General features: G+C 42.2%; 1 protein-coding gene across 2 annotated transcripts in view; it reads left to right on the forward strand.

Annotated features, from left to right (window-relative positions):
• The window catches only part of tmem184a (transmembrane protein 184a), a 35,026-nt gene extending 21,026 nt beyond the window's left edge, over positions 1-14,000 (forward strand). For both annotated transcript variants that reach the window (XM_063185423.1, XM_063185432.1), the window contains exons 7-9: positions 192-361; positions 3,821-4,018; positions 11,525-14,000. In XM_063185423.1, coding sequence (XP_063041493.1) covers positions 192-361; positions 3,821-4,018; positions 11,525-11,784 — 628 coding nt within the window. In that variant the 3' untranslated portion in view covers positions 11,785-14,000. The remainder of the gene's footprint in view (positions 1-191; positions 362-3,820; positions 4,019-11,524) is intronic.
• Positions 14,001-15,305: the final 1,305 nt, after the last annotated feature.

Raw genomic sequence — 15,305 nt, forward strand, 5'->3', positions numbered from 1 at the left:
TGCTCTGGCTACTCCCTTTCTGTCTCTCTGTATGCCTCTGACTCTCTCTGTCTCTCTGTCTCTCTCTGTCTCTCTCTCTCTCTCTCTCTCTCTCTGTCTCTCTCTCTCTCTCTCTCTCTCTCTCTCTCTCTCTCTCTCTCTCTCTCTCTCTCTCTCTCTCTCTCTCTCTCTCTCTCTCTCTCTCTCTGCAGTGTAACAGGGGGGTACCTCTACATCACCATCATCTACAACTTCTCGGTCAGCCTGTCCCTCTACGCGCTCTTCCTCTTCTTCTTCGCCACCAGTGACCTGCTACGCCCCTACGAGCCCGTCCTCAAGTTCCTCACCATCAAGTCCGTCATCTTCCTCTCCTTCTGGCAAGGTGCGTTTGGTTTGGTCCATTTGCCTCGCGTTTCACTCACAGCCACCTCCTCCTTTGAACACGAGGAGTCCCACCATCCACACCAGAAGAGTTCAGTTGTGAGGATATCAATCAATCTAGCTACTTAGAATTGAACTTTACAGAAGTCAAATTAAAGAAGCCTGAAGGCCCGTTCACATCTGCAGTGATGATTATGAAGTAATTTATTTATTTATTATTTATTTGTAGTTTATTTAACAGGGACAATGCAGTGCACATTATTGCAAACAAGACAAGGCAAGGCCATGACACAGCTTGCAGATGTGGATACTATAAAAGTTTTATAGCTAGATAGCTAATTTTCAACCTCAGTCCCTGATCAGGCTAAGTATTCTAATAAAATATGCAAATCACCTAAACTTTACAGTTACCGGTATGCAAAATATATTAGTAGTAAGTATATTAGTAGTATACTAATTCATTAGTAGTAAGTAATTAGTTGTAACTATACACTTAGAACTCTAGTGAATGGAGTTGTTTACATATCAACCATACAACAACATTCTGGAGGATATCGTTTGGATCACGTTCAGAGCTTTTCTGAACTATAAAATAATGTCAGGCCAATCCGAGTTCTTTAGAATATGTAGACGTCATGCTGTTTGCCTGTGGATGATCATGGAAAACAGGCATTAGCCTATCGTTGGCCTATGCGAGTGGAAATATATTTATAGTTACAGTTATCTTTATAGTTATTGTTGTAGATGTGAATGGGCATTAACTGCTTACAACTTAACTATAGAAGTAGGAGCAGGCTTCCCCCAAACATGTGGTCCTTCTTTTAACCCCTTTAGGACACGGCCCCTGTTATAAATGAATTGCTATGAGAATGCCAATGACCAAGTCGTAATGTATTACTAAAGGCCATCTCATAGTGGTGTTGTACTATGGTAGTAATGTATTACTAAAGGCCATCTCATAGTGGTGTTGTACTATGGTAGTAATGTATTACTAAAGGCCATCTCATAGTGGTGTTGTACTATGGTAGTAATGTATTACTAAAGGCCATCTCATAGTGCTGTTGTACTATGGTAGTAATGTATTACTAAAGGCCCTGCCATAGTGGTGTTGTACTATGGTAGTAATGTATTACTAAAGGCCATCTCATAGTGGTGTTGTACTATGGTAGTAATGTATTACTAAAGGCCATCTCATAGTGGTGTTGTACTATGGTAGTAATGTATTACTAAAGGCCATCTCATAGTGGTGTTGTACTATGGTAGTAATGTATTACTAAAGGCCATCTCATAGTGGTGTTGTACTATGGTAGTAATGTATTACTAAAGGCCATCTCATAGTGGTATAGTACTATGGTAGTAATGTTTTTTTCAGCGACTATTACAACGTTCCAGTGGGGGCTTCAAGAGTCCAGTGGCGTACCACTGCACCCTTTTTGACTTCCTTCTTTGCTGACTTTGTCACCAATGTCAGCCGTTGTCACCATGACGTGTCGTCATTTATAGCAGGCGTCATCTCCCTCCCCTCTGCTCTGCGTACCTCCTCTGGTCACCTCTGCTGAGTCATTCTGTCACTGACTCATATTGATATTCACACTCAGAGTCTGTCATGCACTCCTGGGTTCTGGCCAACGTGACCATACTAACGATTTTTTTTGGGACGCAGTGGTGGTTACATTCATAACGGCCATTCTTACTCAATTCTCTTCTAAAAGAGAGAATAAAGTGAATCTGACTCTCAAGCTGGTGTGATGTGGCGTTTGCCAAGGGCCAAGGGCTATTATCTATTGTTTGTTATCGTCTACACACACATGTATACGCACTTCCGTGTTTGTTCACCTTTGCTTACCCCTTATCTCTGTTTTGTAGATATGCACACTTACTGTATAGGCTGAATACTAAATCACAATGTAGGGCCAATCAAGTGCAATATTTTTATGGCACGTATGTATACACATACAGTATATGTGATATTTTTATGGTTACACATGTTCATGTAGAACAAATTCATAAATAGACCCAAAATGTACACAAACATTGTGTGAAAATATAAGTAGATGAACAAAAGTGTATACAAATATTAAGGAGACATAAGTGTATATATACAATCAAGAATGTAATGAATAATTAGTCATATATTGCTAGGGAGTCACAACTAGGTAGGGCACTGTGAATTTTAGTGAATATTCCAGCCACAGTTATAGTGACAAAATGTTCTTCTTGTAATGTTTGTGCTCACTCACTTTTCTGCGGTGAGAATAAACTAATTTGACTCTGGAGCTGATGTGAATGTCATGGAAGCAATGCAAACGTAAAGATTTCATCAATGTTGTTAAAGCATCTGTGGGCCAGTCAGCAAAGGTTCAGTGCAAAAGTGAAGAAAGAAGAAATGGTTTGACATTTGTCTTCAGTGGGTGGCTACCAGAAATCAAATAAAACTATATGACAGATTTACTTCTAGCTGGCAAAGTAAATTAATGGTACTGCATCCCAAGAGCTGCATTGGTAAGGTAACAGGTTACCATATTCTGATATGTCTCCTAAATACTCCTCGTTCCTGATCTTAGATGTCAATGCATGTAGTAACAGTTTTAGTAAGATTTCGGTGAGGCTTTAGTGACACATTGACAGAAAGCACAATCAATTCCTTCCATTTTGCAAACATCAGAACAACATCAGGATTACAGAAACACTAATGAATGGAGGCACAGACCACAACCATCTTCTGGCCTGGTAGAAGGTCATCAGTGTTTATAGGCCAGTAAATATTTAACAGTCTGTGTTTAACCACATCCTGGTAGCGTATTGATTTTGTCAAATAGCTTTGTTGTGAGTTGGTCTCTGTTCAATTTTCGTTGACAATGCCATTGATGTTTTCTTTTAACTAAACCAATTTATCTAGAAGTAAGAACTAGAGGGTGTAATGACAAGCCATTAACTTGAATAATTTATTTAAAGGGATCTAAAGGGATGGCAGGCGGTGGTTAAAGAAAATGTGTAACAATGCTGCAGTAGACCACAATCTGACTTCAATGTTAATATATTACAGTATGTATTTAGAGCAAAAGGTGTTTTGCTTGTTTGTGTATATTTCCCCTGTGAAGAATAGTGCGCTGCGCTGTAAATACATCAGCTCCTAGTGTTTTTTTTGTCTGAATAAAGGCCTTAACTCAGCCAGTGTGTACAGAAAGAGCCAACTAAGTTAGGGGCAAGATTGGGCTTTGTGGAGTGTTTCTATTAGTACTCCATTAACCTGCCTCTTTTAGCTCTTTTAGCCTGTGTGTGTGTGTGTTGATGGCGGGCCAAATTGAGCTTTTGTTGACCAATAACAACACTAATTTAAAACTCAATGCCCTCTGGAGACTCCTGTCAATGTATTTTTCTGGGGAGTGTAACTTCTCGGGGTTGTAAACTTCTGGATGTCTCTCTGATGGCCTCTGATGGTCTTCTTCTCATCCCCCAGGCATGGTGTTGGCCATCCTGGAGAGGTGCGGTGTCATCCCCAACGTGTCGGTGATCGACGGGCACGAGGTGGGCGCGGGCACGGTGGCGGCCGGCTGGCAGAACTTCATCATCTGCATCGAAATGTTCTTTGCCGCCATCGCCCTGCGATACGCCTTCACCGTCAGCGTCTACCAGACCAAACTCGACGATACACCACGTATGTACCCTCGGAAGATTGTTTAACACTTGTCATAAGACATAAAGTAGCATCAGTCACTCATCACTGATACTATTTTATTTCTAGAGCCTCATAATGTGCACTGTTCCACCAGTGGAAGACTGCAATGGTTATTGAAAAGACTTCCATAGTATACAGACTCTTTACTAATACATTCTGACTTGTTCATTGCCATTCTGGTCAAATCCAAGTTATATCAGGGGCCACGTCTTAACGCATTAAAAAGACTGTAGGTACAGCAGTGAAATTATGTATTGTCTCCAAGAAGAACCATAACAATACTTGTGTAATGGAGAGAAACACTAGTCTAACGAGCATAATTTACCTTTATAACAATATAAATCACACCTAAGCCCCATTACACTGGTGTATGCACTATTACTAAAAGCATGGATTTTTTCATGTTATGCTTTGTCTCAGACCTGTGTAAACAATTATCAATAATTTATGATGCCACACAGTTGGGAAACTCTATTTAATATTTGACTGCGTAAAGACGAGAGTCACAGCTTGAGATATGCTTAAGTTAAAAAAAAATATATATACACTTTTTTTACACTGCACATTTTATTTTCACACACGATGAATGAGTGAAGAGCTTTAATGATGCTGGAATCTTGAAGGTATAAATTGGCTGTATCTGGCTTTTTTTTGTCCCATATCTGGGTCGCATCAACTTTTGTTAGCAGTCTTACGTGATGCTATGGAGAAAGAGATGAGTAAGAAAGGCACATGTTTGAAGGGAGCAAGAAGCGTAGCACGACTTGGGTTCAGCATGAGGGGAAGAGAGGCAGGAAGCTCCTTTGTGCTTTTCCACTTTCAGGTGTGTAGATTGCAAAGACCAAAAAGCAGTCGCTTCAAAGTCCACATCCTACTGGGAATCCAAGAGGAAGATGAGAGCACTCTTTGTTTACCAAGCAAATCTTAACCTTTTGAAGAGCATTTTTTCTCCGGCCTTTCTACAATTTTAACACAGACATTCATTCTACGTTCTACTAGCCCGATCTCACCATCCCCTCATCCTAATTTCATTGGCGCACAGCACAGGGGCTAGAACGGCCAAATTGAGAGGTTTAGTGGCGGGAGGTGAACTCAATTGTAATTTGAAATGTGCATCCTATTTCATCCAATCGCTAACATGTGGTCATGACATTGAAACATGATTATTGGTGGGAGGGGTGAACTCCTTCGATATTTGAAATGTGTGTCCCCCTACCTCTTCCCTTCCCCCCTTTTGCTCATTGCCCTGTTGCCCTGTAACTGTTGCCCTGACTCTAAACTCCTCACACAGAGCCCAGGGGGCCTACACTGCAAAGCTGGTTCAGGAGTAAACCACGTTACGTTAAGAGGTAAATCATCTAATAGAAGAGTCTGGAGTCCTCATTTCAGGCTCTTCTATTAGATGATTTACCTCTTAACTTAACCTGGTTTACTCCTGAACCAGCTTTGTAGTATAGGCCCCTGATGTAACGTGGAAGATAACATTTTTGGAGCTGTAGCGCTTGCTTTGGGTTTCAGTAAACGCACACCGTTTGAGGTGCGTACGGCAGACAATTAGACTCAACTTGAAAAAGAATGGTCACCGCACACTCAGAACTTCATGCAGTTACATTTAATAAGACCAACGTTTCGGCTTACGCCTTCATCAGGGTCATCTTGAGCTGTAGCGCTAACATCTAGCTAGGCCAAGCTAACATTCTACAGCTCTCCTAGAAGTTCATAGAGCCTCAGGGTATACAGAAACCTGTTATATGGCTCTGAACCTTAGTGTTAACAACCACCAGAACATATATGACATAGTGAGGATTTAAACGTGGTAATGTACTGTACATGTGACAATACTCATCAAAGGGTTTTTCCTCTCGTCATCTGTACTGCTGTACTCCATCTGTCTCTTCAGTCCTGTTTTCATATTCCAAAGCCGCTATTTAACAGTAGGGGTTGGTTGGGACATGTACAGAAATATTAAGCAACAATAGTTTTTTTCGCCTCGAACAAAGTGCAGTGATTTCATCTCCCATTTCGTTTGAGCAGCACTATTATTCGTTTCGTTTCTTTTTTTCCATTTTGTTCTTTTTTTCCCCTTCCGGATCAAAGGTTCTCCCTACTGACAAAACGAATCAGTGATATTCCACGCTCTGCACCGTTATTCCCTTTTTCAAAAAACGTTGCGTGCTGAAAATTTAGATTTCATTTGCAGCCAATTTTCGGCGCTAATATCAAGGTGGACCCCTGAATATTAAGCACGGCATTAGATTTCCTATTACAATTCCTCCAAGGTCTAAGGAAAGGCACAGCTGCGGCACTTGAAGTGAAGTGGGGCTGTCTTGGTGGGCTTACTTGCCTTTTTGAATGTTAATGGATAGCCATAGATAAAGAGAGAGGTGGGGGAGAGAGAGAGAAGAGGGAGATGCTGGGTTGCCTTCACAGACTCGCCTCCACTCAACTCCTCTCCTTCTTCTTCCTCCTCCGCTCTTTTGCTAAAATATTTGAAAGGGCCATTTCAAGTAGAGCCACAAGTCACGACTATAAAGTGCAGGAATAAAGTGCCCAATGCTGCTACTTAGATGAAAGACCCCTATCCCATGAGGGCCAATGCAGCAGGTCGTTGGCGTTGCACATTGGTTTGAAACTGTAAGAAAACTGCTCCACCTGCACCTCAGCGGGACTGGGCATATATTGCAGTGGGTGGAAATGTACACCAGCTAGTAAAATGAAAGAAATGAAAAAGGGAATGATAGTTTTGGGACCCGTATTGATAAATGACCCACTATGGTAAGTTAGCTGATGAACTTCATACTTTCTTTGCCATTGGCTGTTAAAAAAAGTTCACTTTTCGCAAAGTTCCTTTCCACCCCTGCCCCGGGCCCCTGATGCAGCGTCCTGTGCTCTTCTCTGGGGGGGGGGGGGGGGGGGGGATGGTCTGAGGACAGCATCCGGTTGCCCTTGGCAGCAGACGGGGCAGCAGTCGGAGGCTGCAGAGAGGAGGCTGGGACGGCGGTCCAGCTGAGCAGCTGTGTAGCGAGGAGCTCAGGAGAGTTCTAGAGTGTGTTCTACAGCTGAGGCTTGGGGTCCAGTGACCCAAACGCACTCCCCCACCTCACTTCATACCCGGCCCCAGTCTGCCCTGCTAGTGACCCTGAAATTGGCAGTGTACTGATCTACAGGCGCATGCCCACTGAGACGTGTGTGTGTGTGTGTGTGTGTGTGTGTGTGCAGCCCCGCCGACAGGGGGGGACAAAAGGGCTTTTTGTCCCGGGCCCTGGGATAGGGGGGCCCAGAACTCATTAAGTTTGTGATTAATGGTCTAATTAATTTCAAAATAAGATGTTTTTTTGAGAGAGAGAGATTGCGCTATATTTACATTAAATAAATGATGCAGATATTTTGCCTTTCCTGCCCTTAAAAAGGATCAAGAACCCCCACCTCCCCCACCCCCAGTGCACAAATGGTTTGGTCGGTCATTACGAGAAAGAAAAAAACTGCTTCAACTTAACGCGGCTCGTGCCAATTTGCCAAGGTGTCTGAAGAAGCAGTCGTTCAAACCAGGAGGGCAGAAAATGAAGGATAGGAGAAAAATAGATGAAGACACCAGAAGCCCCAGGATTTCAGTAAAAAGTTCTTCAGATGGTGCAGGTACTAACAATAGCAGAGAACACTAACAAAGCAAAAGTTTCCCTTCATAAACTGACACGCCCTGCACTGCAGCATTCATGTTTAAAACATGATCAGTCACACAGTCGCATCATTTTATAACCACAGCTTAGTAAAATTGTGTTTCAAATCTGACCATCTGTGACCTTAGCTAGGAATATATACATTAGCCCCAATCGTAACATGATGAGAAGTTGCGTCGCGCGCAAGGAGAGGGCAAGGGAGAACTTTTAAAACTGCGCTATTATGCAACGCTATTTCGCTTAGCGCGTATAAATCCCGCTTAGCGGAAATGCTAACACTTAATCAACCTGTTAACTTTGTGGGGAGAAACAGTGTACATCCGTTTTGCATATACATTTCTGCAACTTGACTTGTTCCTGTGTTTGGCTATTCCTGGTGTGGGAAGACTGACGTCTTGGTGTGCTGCTTACTTGTTCACTGTCATCACACGTCACTTGAAGTCAGTTTAGCAAACTAGAGCTGATTCAGTCAGGCACGTTTTGATGTGCAAGCCCTACAATTGCTAGTAGTAAGTAAATTACACGTACACTTGTGTTATTAATGATGTGAATCCTATTTATTTTGTTTCATTTCTAAATAAATGTTAGCAAAAATGCATGGATAATTGGATGGATAGATCATTTACTATGGAATTATTGTATGCATCATTGATTTGTGAGGCTACTTTGATACCAATGTCATTTCTTTTATAATGGGTAGGCCTAATAATATATAGCATGATATCACGTGAGAGTGGTGTGCTTTCAGGCCGAAAGTGTAGTCTGGCCACCTGGTCTCGCTTGAAAAAAATGGTCGTTTGGTGGTTGGGTTTTTTTTTTTTTTTTTTTTTGGTGATCGGGGTTGGGGGGGGGGGGGGGGTGAAGGAGGAAGGGGGGCCCATTGACATTTTTTTGTCCCGGGCCCAGCCAAACCTGTCAGCGGCCCTGTGTGTGTGTGTGTGTGTGTGTGTGTGTGTGTGTGTGTGTGTGTGTGTGTGTGTGTGTGTGTGTGTGTGTTCCACGAAAGCGCAGCAGGACCCTGTAGAGATGAGCGTCAGGTGAGAGAGAGAGAGAGAGAGAGAGAGAGAGAGAGAGAGAGAGAGAGAGAGAGATATTCTCAATGCGGGTGTTAGTCAGTGTTGGATTGCATTGGGAGAGATGGGAGGTCATAGTAAGGGGGCACCGACCAGACATCACCCCACCATCCATCAGCAGGGGAAATGGACAGCACTCTGCAGCGAGGGGAAAGGAAGGGAGCAGCTCAGTAGCCCAGTGCCTAATGTAGACCCCTGCTGACAGGGAAGGAGAGGGGCTTTATGGAATATGAAAGGAATAAAGAACCAAACACCAGCATTTCAGGTGTTGTTCATGACATAGCAGGTTGTGTTTAGACAAGGAACTGGCCATTTTAAAATATATGTTTTTTTGATATTCAATTTTTAATTTTTCAATTTATGATAATTCATATTCTGAAGGTTGTTGTGTTCCATGCTGTTTGTGTAATTTGTAGAGCCAGAAAAGAGTTTTCAAATAACACCACAGACATCTTTTTGTGACTTACACTGACTGATATAATCAATGCTGAATGCATAGTATCCTACCTTCATATGTAAACTTTTGCTAGTCTGTTTCTCCCTTAATATTGGTGTCAGATTCACACAAATGCAGTTCTGGAGTGCTACCTTGCTACTAAACAGGCACAGCAAGTATGATTGAAATCTGTGTCGGTCAGGTCCCAAAGTGTCTGATTTCACGTGAAATGACCCAATGGGGTTTGCCATCAAAAACAGAATGGGTTTTACACACATGATTGCTGCTGGCTGGTTTCTATGCAAGCCCTCATCTTTTGCTGTCACTTGCATTAGTTTGGGGATTTCTTAATTACTGTAGTGTCATACTCTTGCTATTTAGTCTGGTGCATGTACTATATAGTATGTGACTGTTTAATGAATGGAGATTGCAGACTGCATCAAACAGAAGGTCTTTCTTCTTCAGTTAGCCATGGTTTCACAACAGATGAATTAATAATAATAATAATAATAATTGTATTTGTATAGCACTGTATCATACAAGGGATGGAACTCAAAGTGCTTAACAAATGAGAAAAAAAAACATAATTGTTAGAGATGGATTTAAAAGGAGAGGAAGAGAGGAGAGGCAGATATAGCAGGTAGGCAGAGGAAGAAGAGATAGAAAGGGATTGTAGAGTCATAAGGTCAACGTGGGTTAGGACCAGGATTCTTAGATGCGTAAGGTCCATAGTGGCTGGGTCTAGCATAAGTCATAGATATGACTTATGCTAGTGTTCATTATGTTTGACTTCACCAGCTAATCGTATTATCATCCATCCTTCTCTGCTCTGGCTGTTTGTGTTTTTGGCTAAAATAAGCTGACCTGCTTATTTCCATGTTACACAACCAGCTGTCTGTATAAAGAGTTTTTGCATTTGGCCAGGAATGAAATTGCTAGAGGGTGATATTGACCAGCATGATTAATGTATTAGATTGTCTATTGTCATATTTGATGTTTTAATTTTGTAAGGTTGGCCACTGACTTGAGGGGTGATCCAATCAGAATTGCTCAGACCTGGGTACAAGAGTGTAACATTAGCGGTACTGATTCTCTCAGTAATTGCTTTTGTGTTGTTTTTTATTTCTCAAAAGTTCAGGAGGCTCTCCAGCAGAAATGGAACACGATGTTGAGTTGTCAGAGTCGAGTTGAGGAGTTGCGATTCTATTATTTTTTGTTTTGTTTTCTGTTTCAAAAACATTGTATTCACACAAAAATGTGGGTTATTTTATTATCAAAATGAAGTAAACTCAGGATGATTATGATATTTATCCACCCCTTGTACAATAATCACACCATCACACATACAGTATGTGTGTTAACATTACTTTTTCAGAGACGCCTTATCACCGCTTTTTTTAATGTAATAGCTGGAAAGTGCAAAGTGTATTCTAGTTTCTTTTCTTAATTGTTTTGTGAGGAAATTCCCAGGCTTATTTCATAGTGAAAAGAATCAAACCTTATCTGGTCTATACGGAATTGAGTTAAGAAAAGGCTGCCAGAATCAAGGCTAGAATCATCTTTTGAACAAAGGACCATGTTTGCTCTGCAAATGAAATGCAAACTTTCAAAATAATTGAATTCCACAGCCCCAAATCCCCTCTCTGTATGAAGATACCACCCCAAGTGATAATTGAGATGATAACTGTAATTTTTCTCTTGTAGTATTGAGGCTTTGTATGCAAGATCATTCTTTTGGGAATATCTGGGGGAAATATCACTATTCCGATACTATTGTTCATGTATGTATCATTCTGTACATCACAGGACTTAATACAACACTGCTTAACATCAAATTAACCAGGTTTGATGAGCATGTGTTGATTTCGCAGCCAGCATTGATGATATACATGTTGGATAAAGTGACATTCAGTCATTCTTCCAACCATACTCATGCTTTTGCATGTTTTCGCCAGTCACTTCGAGGGGGAATGAGGAACAACCTTGCTTCACCCCTGTTGTACAAAGCTGCCCAATTTGGGGGCCATTGGCCAAATGTGGCCAGCAAACTTTTTAATTGTTTCAAACATGGTAGAAGAAAATTAGGCACCCCTGCTGTATAACGACCAAAGACCGAAAACGTATGCAGAGTTTTGCTTTGAACCTCGGCCATTCTAAAGTTTCTATGTCCCTCTCTCTCGCTTTCACTCTCTCTCTCTCTCTCTCTCGTTTTCACTCGCTCTCTCTGTCTCTCTCTCTCTGTCGCTCTCTCTCGCTCTCTCTCTCTCTCTCTCTCTCTCTCTCTCTCTCTCCTCTTCAGACAACGTGGCACCCATGCACAGCATCTCCAGCGGGCTGAAGGAGACCATCAACCCGGGGGACATGGTGCAGGACGCCATCCACAACTTCTCGCCTGCCTACCAGCAGTACACGCAGCAGTCCACCCAGGAGGTGGTGCAGCCCAGCCAGAACGGGCACAAGCCGGGCACCGGCATGGGCATAGGCGGCGCCAGCAGCAGCGCCAAGAGTGCCAAGAAGCAAGACAAAATCATGCTCATCACCTCCGACGACGAGTTTTAATGAGCCCGCCACCCGGTGGGAGGGAGGGAGAGGGGGAGAGAGAGAGAGAGAGGGGGAGAGAGAAGCAATGAAAGAGAGAGGAAAAAGGAAGTCTTGGCGAGAGGAACTCACTTTCTCACCTAATAAACTTTCAACAGCCCTCTGGACAAGCTGAGAAACTTTTTAAAGTCTTCAGACTTTTTAATGGCAATCCCCTGCAGCGCCTACACCGCACCGCAGCCCGTATGCTCTTCTTCTTTCTTTTTTTGAAACTTTTTTTTATGGACTGAACAAGGTCGCCAGCAATATCCCCCCCCTCATGGTTGTCATTGAGATTCTTTGTACAGATATTTGCACAAGAATGAGACAGTAATTCATTCAATTATTATTTCTTGCGATGGTTATTAAGTCTGCTCTCCGTAACCTTGCTGCGTTTGAAAAGGGGCTCATCGTTGTCAGAAAGCAATGGTGAAAGGAAACTATAGAGTGGCATGAAACGAAGCAGAGCCCCACACGCACTGCTTTATCACCTTCCCTCTGCCTCCAAACACTGCACGCACACACATACACACACACACACACACACACACACACACACACACACACACACACACACACACACACACACACACACACACACACGCACGCACACACGCCTACCTAACCCCTTTCTCTCCACTACTGCGTTAGCGCTGGCTTTGGCGAAGCGAGAGTGGCCAATGGAGTGTGCTCTCTGCTGCTGCTGCTGCTGCTGCTGCTGCCTGGCGCTTGGCTCCCGTCTGCTTCCTGCACAGGAGGCCCCTGATGGATGTGTGGCATTAGCTGCGACGTGAGGAGATGTGGTGCGGTGGGCACACGGTAAGTGGCATGAGGTGGTGATGGAAGTGGTAGTAGTAGTAGTAGTTGTAATGGTGGGTGGTGGTGGTGGTGCCAGAGTCATAGCCCACTGGAACTGGCATCGCCCAGCTAAGTGCCAAGCGGCAGGCAGGCAGGGAGGCAGCAAGCAAGGCGGATGGGCTCCTTGAGTGTGTCTGCCTGCTCCACTCCTGAAGTGGCTGCTCATCACCTCTTAACTGACTGCTGCGTCCTTCCGCCTCTCTTGTCTCCCTTACCATCCCATACCACCGCCCCCCATCCTCTCCTCTCTCCCCACTGACCCTCCCTATTCTCCAGCCACACACACACACACACACACACACGTGCTGGCTGCCGATAGAAGGAGCCTCCACCAGGGTCCTTTTGAAGAACCTTTGTACCCTTAAGCGTGACTCAGTCTGGCAGCGTGATAAGCACTGGCCAGCTAGCTAGCTGGCTGGGTGGTTGGTTTGAGCGGTGGGGGTATGGAACATGGGGCCGAGGAAGAAGGGAAGGGGTGGTCTGCTGAATCTATGCTACTCATTATGATTCCCAGCATGCTCGGCTCTGGCCTGTATTGCAGTCTGCAGCCCTCCAGAGCTGTCTCTGTGCATTGAGTGCAGTGTCTTGTATTTTTTAATGATGTGTGTGTACACTCTACAGTACAATTGGATGTTCATCCATATGGTTTTTAGGTGTGTTAGACAAAGGCTGTCAACAAACTGGACAGAGAGGATGTTTTTAATGCCACGGTTTGTTTGTGTGATGTTCAAGTAAAGTAATTATGAAGTAATTATTATTATTAATAGTTTTCATTATAGTTAAAAAGTTATAATAGTTTATCGTAGTTGCTAGTTTGCATTAATTTGTGCTGCGGGTTCTCAGTGCATAGTTAAACATTAACATGTTATGTTCATGGGAGCCAGGCTTGTTATTGTCACTTGTTCCGTAGAAGTTAATGTTGGCTGATTGTAAAATGCTATATTTATCACTTTTTGTTCTTAATTCTGAGTACCAAAGTGTTTCTGGCCTAGCCAGCTATTTTTTTAAACAATCTTCCGATGTGTTAAGTCATGTAAACAGTAGATTTTGAAAAGATTTGTGTCAAGTCAGGGAGCCGGGTTTTATTCAGGTTCCTCATGTGAAGGGGATTCAAGCTACAACCATTTAAACTGTTTCTGTGCATATTCTCTAGGTAAACTGTGCCAATGTTTATGCCTTATAGGAGAAATTCAATGTCGTGAAATACGGTATCAGAGACTATTGACCTCAATAGGCCTGTACCAATGAATGTCCATTTTATTGATCTGATCTGGTTGTTTACTCCGCACCAACTAAAATAATTAGTGTAATAATTATTAAAGCAAAACTGTTCATGATGAGTATGTTTGTGTTGTTCATTCTGATAATGGAAAAGCAGTTCACACATTGGACCATGATTAAGGTTTAAATGAGAAAGACAAAAAGCTTTATTTAAAAGTACAAAACGGACACAGCAGACTATTTACAGGAATAATTTACCTCCTTTCTATTCAGCCAGAATGGAGAAGAGATTTGATTTCTTTTGTACATGAGGGTAGTTCATTGACAAACTATGTAAATAAATGGATGTAAATAAAATAATTTAGAGGCTGAAAGAAAAATAAAAACAAAAATCAACAAAAATAAATATCAAAGTTCAAATAAAATACATACAGATTACTAAAGTAAATCACAAAGACGGTGTGTTGACCAAAAGGTTTTTGCTGCCTCTTTAGATGTCTGTATTTACAGTTTCTCAAAAGTAAAATCAGAATGAAAACTACCATATTTTATCATGGCAATCTAAAGCTAAAACTAAACTAATTATTGTGGTTGTCCAGTAAAAAGTAAAAGCTTTTAGTGCACAACCAGAATCCCATTTATACAGTACTAATAATCACAAACTCAATGCTTATAGGCACTACGTTTAATTATAAAACCTCCCTCACACTGCAGCTCGGTTGTGATCTTAATGTATACAAAGTAATAATTTGGAGCAGCATACTTTATATGAAGAGCTTGGAGCTTCTCTATGATTTATATAGGCAAATTTTCAGACATGGGTTAGAATTTCCTATGTGCGTTCGTGGTACATAGCTTTACAGACTGACAGAGCACATATATTTATATATATAATATATACTTTCAACAGATATAATATTCTTGTGTAAAATATAGAATAATTTAACCTACTCAGCCAAGGTGGCCACATACAGCATACACTGACTAGAAAGACCACAAAGAGTACCCCCATCACTTAGATTTTAGCATCTTTTAGCTATCGACTTTGTCAGAAGGTAGGCAAGAGAAGAGACAAGACAGCTTTAAACACAGTGAATTCAACAACCAGGTGAGCAATGTACAATACAATGCCCCTCCACAAAAGAACGAAAACAAAATATAAAATCCTCTGTGTTCACAGCTCTTGCCCCCTCTGGTCACGTATACAGTTAAGACATTGACTGGGCCCCTGTCTTGGTTTCCGTGAATCGCTTTAAGGCGAGGAAAGGTGAGAGTACTGTTCTGTCAGGTGATAGCACTATTTGTTTTGGGTAAGTGCTGAATGTGGGTGAATATAATAAAGACAATACAATTTGTCTTCTCGGAAAGCTTGCTCAAAAGGTAGAACACGGCAAGTGGTGCACATGCAAGAAAAAAAAATGTAT

The sequence above is a fragment of the Engraulis encrasicolus genome, chromosome 2, assembly GCF_034702125.1.
Source record: "Engraulis encrasicolus isolate BLACKSEA-1 chromosome 2, IST_EnEncr_1.0, whole genome shotgun sequence".
Taxonomy (NCBI): Eukaryota; Metazoa; Chordata; class Actinopteri; order Clupeiformes; family Engraulidae; genus Engraulis; species Engraulis encrasicolus.